Source organism: Alligator sinensis, unplaced genomic scaffold, assembly GCF_000455745.1.
Source record: "Alligator sinensis unplaced genomic scaffold, ASM45574v1 scaffold191_1, whole genome shotgun sequence".
NCBI lineage: Eukaryota > Metazoa > Chordata > Crocodylia > Alligatoridae > Alligator > Alligator sinensis.
The window spans coordinates 1465540-1474726 of NW_005842282.1; the positions used below are offsets into that span (position 1 = coordinate 1465540).

General features: G+C 44.1%; 1 protein-coding gene across 1 annotated transcript in view; it reads right to left on the reverse strand.

Moving 5' to 3' along the window:
* Positions 1–4849: 4849 nt before the first annotated feature.
* Positions 4850–9187, reverse strand: part of NIPAL2 (NIPA like domain containing 2) — a 69993-nt gene continuing 65655 nt past the window's right edge. The window contains exons 10-11 of the mRNA XM_006027998.2: positions 6357–6451; positions 4850–6230 (exon numbers count right to left, since the gene is read on the reverse strand). Of these exons, the coding sequence (XP_006028060.1) occupies positions 6136–6230; positions 6357–6451 (190 nt within the window). The 3' untranslated portion in view covers positions 4850–6135. The remainder of the gene's footprint in view (positions 6231–6356; positions 6452–9187) is intronic.

Below are 9187 nucleotides of genomic sequence, written 5' to 3' on the forward strand. Positions count from 1 at the left end.
TCCGTTTTCTTGTGCAGGGACCGGGACTTCCCTGCTGTGATAGAAGCCGGACGCGAGGGGATCGCCTTCAGACCTCAGGTTGGGGAGGACCGGGTTAGAGAGCTTCTGGAGGGGCTGGACGCGTTCAAGTCAGCGGGTCCGGATGCTCTCCACCCCAGGGTGCTGAGGGAGCTGGCTGGGGTTATTGCAGGGCCCCTGGCACGGCTCTACGAGCGATCGTGGTGCTTGGGCCAGGTGCCAGACGATTGGAAGGTAGCTAATGTGGTCCCCATCTTCAAAAAAGGGAAAAGGGAGGACCCGGGCAATTATAGGCCCGTCAGTCTTACCTCAATCCTGGGGAAACTCTTTGAGAAGATCATCAAGGAGCACATTTGTGATGGGCCGGCATCCGAGATGATGCTCAGGGGCAATCAGCATGGATTTATTAGGGGGAGATCATGTCAGACCAACCTGATTGCCTTTTATGATCAGGTCACAAAGGCCATGGACGCAGGTGTCGCGGTGGATGTAGTCTTTCTGGACTTCAGCAAGGCCTTTGACACCGTCTCTCACCCCATCCTAATTAATAAACTAGGCGACTGTGGCATAGATGCCTACACAGTCAGATGGATTGCAGATTGGCTGAAGGGTCGCACTCAGAGGGTGGTGGTGGATGGATCATACTCGACTTGGGGGGAGGTGGGTAGTGGAGTCCCCCAGGGCTCGGTCCTGGGGCCTGCGCTGTTCAATTTCTTCATCAGCGATCTTGATGTTGGGGTGGAAAGCAACCTGTTTAAATTCGCTGATGACACCAAAATTTGGGGGGAGGTGAGCACGCTAGCAGGGAGAGAGAGATTGCAGAAGGATCTGGATAGGTTACAGGGGTGGGCAAACAGGAACAGGATGTGTTTCAATACGGACAAGTGCAGGGTGCTGCACTTGGGTAGTAGGAACCAGCAGCACACTTATACGATGGGGAACTCCCTACTTGAGAGCACGGAGGCGGAAAGGGATCTTGGTGTCATTATTGACTCCAAGATGAACATGGGCCGACAATGCGAGGTCATGGTTGGCAGGGCTAACCGGACCTTGTCGTGCATCCACAGGTGCATCTCGAGTAGAGCCAGGGAGGTGATCCTCCCCCTCTATGCGACGCTGGTCAGGCCGCAGCTGGAGTATTGTGTCCAGTTCTGTGCGCCCCATTTCAGGAGGGATGTGGACAACATGGAGAGGGTCCAGAGGAGGGCCACCCGCATGATCCGGGGACAACAGGGCAGACCCTACAGTGAGAGACTGCGGGACTTGAACCTATTCAGCCTCCACAAGAGAAGGCTGAGGGGGGACCTGGTGACCGTCTATAAACTCACTAGGGGGAACCAGAAGGGTTTGGGGGAGACGCTGTTTCCCCTAGCCCCCGCTGGCATAACAAGGAGTAATGGGCACAAGTTGATGGAGAGGAGGTACAGATTGGACATCCGAAAAAACTACTTCACAGTTAGGGCAGCTAGGAGCTGGAACCAACTTCCAAGGGAGGTGGTGCTGGCCCCTACCCTGGGGGTCTTTAAGAAGAGGCTGGATGCCTACCTGGCTGGACTCATTTGAGTCCCGTTTTTGTTTTTTAGGGTTTTTTGTTGTTCTCCCGCCCTGGCGGGGGGGCGGGCTGGAAGATCTATTAGGTCCCTTCCGACCCTAAAACTATGAAACTATGAAACTATAATGCACTAAGGAAGTGACACTATATTGTGTCCAGTTCTGGCTGGAGTTTTCCTGATACTGGAGGTCATATGGATCCCTCATGTGGATCCCTTGGCCGTTGTTAAGGATAGGACAGAGCATGGAATCAAAAAGGTTGAGAACTGCTAAGCTCATGATTGCTTCTGCCCGAGGCACCTGTTACTCATGGTACTACATCAAATGTTAAAATACACTCACACATATATTCATCAGACAGTCACATTTGTAGGGACTGTCTGCTATGAAGCATTGTCTGATGAAAACCACATTAAGTGGGTGGCTCCAATGTTTGGTATGTCTATTAAAACCATCCTCTTTATCCATGTTGTTATATTTCCCCTATAAAACATAAAGCACCTGTTGCTGGAACACTAACTAGAGGCTGAAGTATGTTGTGGTTTGATATATTTTAATGCCACGTGATGCATTATGAGCAGCAAGTGCTAGCACAGAACTGTGTAGAACTGCTTATTAGCAACCTGTGTGTCACTTGTCTTCTCTCTCATTCTTGGTGCTCCATGTTGAAGAGGGTAAGGCATATTTCTGGGTTTGTTAAACATACTATTGGAAATCAAAATCATTTTTAAGGGGAGAGACAAGGTCTGTTCCTTTGTTGATCCTTGTCTGGACTTAGGCCCATCAAATATCAAACAAAGGACAAATGACAATGCTGCTCCTCTGACAAGTTAACGATCCTGGCAAGCACATTGGGGGCATGCTCCAAGAATTTCACCTTGGGGAGGCAATGCCTATTCCAGGAGTGGAAATCTCCAACTGAAGAGTTGGCAAATGTGTGCATATGCTGGAGGTTTAAATCAACCATTTCCATTTTTACTAATGTTACCCAGCAAGATACAAAACTTGGTTTCATCATTAATGGCTGCTGGCCACTTTGCAGGCTTGAAGCATTAACAGTCTGTGCTACAATAATACATTAACTTCACGTAAAATATTCAGTACTAAAGCCAATCGTTTAATCATTTTCTCAGTAGCTCTCATTTGAACGTGACCAGCAATTTTCTTTGACCTTATGTCCAATGCATCTCCGCAGAGACTTTAGATGGCCTGTGTGACTCTCTCTCTGCTTAAAAGCCAGGCAAGAACTCTATCTATCATGATGCCTGAATTCTAGACCCTGAGTCTTAGTAAACTGACAAATATTTTGACAGCATTGACTGGTGAATAAGCTGGACTGAAGATTCAAATACAATGCAAATGCAGTTCTGACTTTGAAAACCAGTAGCTAGATCCATAAAAGAAATGATGTGTTGCTTGGCTGAGTACTTCAAGGCCTAAATTTTAGGCCTATAGAAGAATCCATAACCCCAAGTTAAGCACCTACAGCTAGGTCCAAGTACAAATTAGCTACCACAAATTAGCTGACTACCTTTTAGGTGCTTATGTTGCCAACAGTGCATGGGGAGAATTAGACACCTTAGAAACATGTTTTCAAGCCCATAATCCTTTCCTGAAGTCAGATACTTAAGGCTGTTCTTTGAAAGAACTGATCAGAGCTCACTCTTTTCTTGTAAAACACAGCAGGAGAAAGAAGGATGGGTTTCCATCTTTGCTCCCAACTTTATTTTTGGTTTTATCCAATGGCTGTTTAAGGTAAAATGCATGAACAGTCCTGAGAGCAGAGACTAGAACGTAGGACACAGTCCTCCTTGGTGAGTACCCCAGGCATACCCTATGAAGTCATTCTCCCTCTTGTGCTCCCTCTCTGTGGCTTCCTGGACCTTGCACTCCTTTCTGCACAATTTCAAAAGGACAGTGTTTCCAGCTTACTTTGTCTATAGTTTGGTGATTGGGCAGTCTACTGTAAGGTAGGAGATATGGACTTGAACCTCCTCAGGTTTAGGAGGGACAAAAAGCCAGATCTTCTGCTTCATTAGTAACTGTTTCCAGTTCCACAGTCAATGTTTTGGCTTTTACAACAGTATTTATGATCAGGGTAACACATGCTGAATTCATCTTGCTGATTCTGGTTTGTTGGACTAACACCCTGGAACCCATGGAGGCCATTCAGAGGGGTTAAACCTGGGTCACAGGTTTATTTATTTTTTACTTTGCTAGGTTTCATCCAGGACCTATTCAGGCTCTAAAAAGATTCTATTGCACATAAAGGTTTCACAAGTCGCCTTTGGCCGAAAATTATGATCTTAGGACAAAACATAAGGTCTTACAACATATAATACAACTGGAACTGTTTCTCTTTCTTCCTTTACATTCCAATGAAAAGATGTATGTTTTCATAAACATTCCTTTATGGTTTTTCAATCTAAGCACAGTACAATCTGAAAGGAAATCGACTAGAAGCTGATCCTAAACAAAATGAAATTGACAAGTCACCTTTCTTTTCACCATAATAATGAATCTCCACTGCTACAGCTTACAACAATGTAACATGTGTCCTGATATAGATTAATTGGAATATGCCTAGGTTTCTAAATCATGTTTGTGGCTTCTAGAATTTTTACTCTAGAAATCAGCTACACACAAATTTACCCAGACAGGGGGTTTGTTTTATTTTTAATTCATCTCTAGACCACATTTTTATTTTTGTTCAAACTCTCAGAAGAGTTACAGAAGTTTGAAAATAAATAATGGATTTGGCCATAGATTCCTGCTTTCAATTTCCAATTGTTAACAATAAATCCTGTCACTGATGACCCATTATTTTCTGTCTAACACCTCCCAAATCATGGAAACAAGTTTTCTGCAGCCAATATTAGAAAAAACAAACAAACCCTAACATCTCTCAGAAATAATAGCAACAAAAACCTAAAGGGATCCTATTTTCCTTCTTAATGCATACAGTTTCACTTGGCAGTCAAAAAGGATCTTATATTTTCACTTTGTTGGAGTGCACAAAAAATGTATATATTCTTTTTTTTTTTAACTTTAGACTTTAGGAATGTAAACTTGTTGCTTCTCTTAATTGTTGGAAGAATCATGGAGAAAAAAAAGCCCCCAGAGACAGATAAGCAATGAACACAACCAATGATAGAAAAAGACGGGGACACTAACTCTCACTATATGGTTCTATTCCAATTGGTAAAGCTTAAATCATAAAACTAAAAAAAAACAAATAAAAGACAAAAATCCTCTCAGAGAACCCTGGATCTTGGATGTAGGAAGATCAGTGTGTAGCAAATGCACAAATATGTGGGTACTTCGAAGTGTTTAACCTATTTCTCTTTGGCTAGATTCCTTCTAAAATAACATTAAAAAAAATCTGACTACAAAAAACTGCTTAAAAAATGAAAAGAAATAATCTCAGAGCCACCAAAGGAGATATATACACATTTATGACATATGCCCATTATTAAAGAGTAATTCACAACTAACAGGAGTAGAAGTATTCTGTAATCTATTTTGTACAAGGTTCAAGAAATAACACTGAACATTTGAAGTGTTTTACCTTTTCCCCAGAGTACTTATGTAATCCCCACAGCATACCAGTGAGATAGATTCATATTACCCAATAAAAACAGAATTGGAAGCACACAGATTAATGCTTGCAAGTAACTTTGTCACCGTGAATCAATGGCTGAAATTAAATTAGGACTTTCTGGCTCCCCTTCCCCCCAGTTAGTATGGAATAGATGCCCCCCAGTACTGACTGGGAGAATGCAAGGAAGCCTTTTTTTCATGAAGAAAAACGTATGTTATCATAGTGGCTTTCTCTCTGCTGGTCTGATCCTGTGATCTTTAAAGCCTCAGCATTTTCACTGACTTCAGTATTGCAGGATTGGGCCCTGCATATTGAATCAATTTCTTTCTCAGGTGAGTCTTTTAAAAAAAGAACAGCAGAGGGAATTTGGCTTCTCCTCTCAAAAAACAGAGTCTTCAAAAACCTGACCCCAAAAGCTGGCTTTTCATTTTTCTAATGAAGACAGAGGGGACAAATATCAGAGTGAACTATTCTGAAATACCTGCTTGCCACTCCAGTCCAATAGGACAAAAATAAACTTCCCTACCAGAGAGCTGTTTCAGAGGAATTTATGCCCATGCTTTCTTCATACCTCAGTGTAGATTAGATACCACATATATGTTTGTCTTTCGGAACAACTACCACTCACCAAATACTGTTTAAAAAAAATCAATCTAAGCACCTACCTGAACCTTTAGGCAACAACTTTGTACAATTCTGGTCTCAAAGCACTACTAAGTAGTATTATATGAGGAAAATATCCAACTCCTTTGAATGATTGCTAGCTTTTCTTTAAGCACAAAAGCCCTCCTTGCTCATCTGTGCTAGCCCTGGGATAAGTTAAGGAAGCTTAAATAATGCTAAGAATTGTCAACATACAGTTCCTTGACACGCACAGAATATTTGCAGTAAAGCAGTGGTCATGGATATGATTTCAATAAACAGAGTTCATTTTGTGAACTGGAATGTAAAAGTGCTTTCTTCTCTCAGCTTTGAGCTTTCACCATGTCGCCTTCATTAGACAAAGTGCCATAGGATAAACTGTTTGAATCTGGTTGTATTTTGCCCATCTTTTTTTTTCCTGAGGGGACAGGGGGAAAAAAATTAAGGAACAGCCATAATAAAACGAATGGCCCACCCTCCACTTTTTCTTTTGAACTTTTTTTGTTCATTTTTCCTTCTTTCAAAACTCTTAAGACCTACTTACCAGGAATGTGTCCACAGTCAATATAAGGAATTTGTAAGTGCTCTGCTTCTTGATTTCTTGTGATTACGAAAACACCAAGAAATGACAGAAGACACCTGCAGAAATGTTATAATGATATGATTAAGAAGCAGTTTGCTGTTTTTGACATAAAGATATTCTCATGGGGTTCCATGCTTCTCTGTCAATGGATTTGAAATCTGAGCGGCTTAGTTTAAAAGTAAAGAGACTCATTATTACAATTATTTTGAATCAGGAGTCCTGCAACTGCTCTTGTGTTTGCTGCCAGCCTAGGCTTTTATGGAACATCACGAGCAGTAACAAAGGTTCCACATACTGAATTATGTTCTTAGAGATACCTCAGTCATCCATTAATTTTTGCTGGTTTGTGAACTGAGATCTAAATTAAACCATAACAAGGAACATACTTGTTCACATAGTGTCTATAGTAGCATTGTTAACTAAAGTTATAGAATGATCAAAAACTCTAGACTAGAACCTTTTGTCACTCATTTGACTTTCTATCTTAAAGCCAGGCTATTGGCCAGCAGTGACCTGGAAGTTATATGCCTTAACAAGCTGATCCTGTATACAGCATCACTACCTCATGCGTGTCACAGGCATGGATGGAAAATGGTGAAGAGCAAATTCAGTCTCTTCCAGTACAAACACTGTCAGTCACAGAAACCAGTTAGTAATGCACTGTGTCGTCTCAGTCCTAGCTGCAGAGTAAATGGTCACATGAGATTGTTGGTCCCATTGGTTTGACTGCATTAGGGCTAAGAGCTGATTAAGGATTTGCTGTTCAACTAGTGTGAAAGATTCCCAAAGATTTCTCATATATCACCTGAACCCCTAGGTGCTAACAACCAATCAGGGATCTCTAGTTACTCTTTTCATACTTGGTTGTACAACACTTAGGCTGCCCTTTTTCAAGTATTTACTGTTTTTAGCTTCACCTATTCTCTAAAGTATTGAAGCATCTGCAAGTTAGCTGCTCCAGCATCTAGTCCCCAGAATGGAATCCAGACCTCACAAATAAGCACCCAGGCTTCTCAATACCAGGCATGCTCACTCCCAGCCTGCATACCAGATCCAGCCTATACAGCCATGTTATCTGGCCAACAGGGCTTCAGAAAAGGCCCAGAAATTTGGCAATGGGGAAGCAGTGGCAGTGCTAATTGCCACCCCCTTGTTGCCAAATTTCTGGACCCCTGGGGATTGTGCCAGCATGCAGCTGGACCCAGATATGCAGGGTCAGGCCAACTGGCTGGGTTGCATGCACAGACTAACCCCTGCACCAACTCTGTGGGGGATCCAGCCTACAGACCAACCCACAAACCACTCATCCAGCACACCGGGCCATAAAGCTGGGCACCACTCTTCTATATAATGGGTGAGGAGAGATGGACACATAAGGAGACTTGTACGCTCAATGGGGAACCACCTAGTGGTAGACAATATCAAATACTAGGGGTGTGCGAAGTGGGCCCTATTTGATTCAGATTTGGATTTGGCCCCAACCAGGCAGCGATTCAATTTGTTGATTTAGATCACCGTCCCTGATTTGATTTGACCGAATCCAAATCTGAAGATTCGATGCTGAGTTGGAGAATGAGTGATTCAGACATCGACACAGCTTTAAATGTTTTTTCTACATACTTTGAGGTAATAGCATGGCTTGTGAATGGTGTGATGGTGAGGTACATGGAGCATCCCACAGGAGTGCGGGGGGGCCCTCCACATGCTTGGCGGTGAACCTGGAAGTGGAGCAGAGGTACTTCTGGTCCACTTCCGGGTCCACCAGGGAGTGTGCTGGGGACCTCCCCTGTGCTCCCCCAGCTTGGCAGTCGGCCTCAGGGGGACCCTGGGTACCTCCCCAGACCCAGGAGGCACCAGGCATTGAGCCAAGGGGGTGCTGGGAGGGAGGCCCAGCGCACTCCCCGGCAGACCCGGAAGTGGACTGGAAGTGTTTCTGGTCCACTTTTGTGTCTGCTGCTGAGCATGCTGGGGAGCCCTCTGTACTTCTGTGGGACGCTCCATGTGCCCCAGCATCGCAGCATTCAAGAGCTGCCTGCTACCTGGAGGTATGAAGAAAAAACATTGAAAGCTGTGTCTATGTCCGATTCTCCGAATCTTTCCGAATCTCTCCTACAAAGGCCTACAAAGGAAAGGCCTACAAAGTATGGAGGATGGGATTCACCTCCAAGGAGGAATATTCTGCACTGGTCCGGTCCTGCAGGGAGCAAACCAGGAAAGCCAAGGCTGCAACTGAACTCCAACTAGCTTCGAGCATCAAGGACAATAAAAAGTCCTTTTTCAGATATGTGGGGAGCCGGAGGAAAAGCAAGGGCAACATTGGACCCCTGCTGATCCAGATGGGACAACTGACAACTGACACCCAGAAAAAAGCCAACCTATTAAATGGGTACTTTGCATCAGTCTTTCATCAGTCCCATGGGACGCCCATGCCTACTATGGGACAGGGAGGTCCAGGTGAGGGAGATCCCCTGCCCTCCATCAATGCTGACCTCGTAAAGGCTGGATACCTTCAAGTCAGCTGGCCCTGACAATCTACACACCAGGGTAGTCAAGGAGCTGGCGAGCATCATAGCCCAGCCTCTGGCACAGGTCTTCAAGAACTCCTGGTACTCTGGTGAAGTGCCCGAAGACTGGAAGAAGGCCAATGTGGTGCCTGTCTTCAAGAAAGGGAGGAAAGTGGATCTGGCAAACTATAGGCACATCAGCCTGACTTCTATCTTGGGGAAGATCTTAGAAAAGTTTATTAAAGAGGCCATCCTTAATGGACTGGCCGATGCCAACATCCTGAGGGA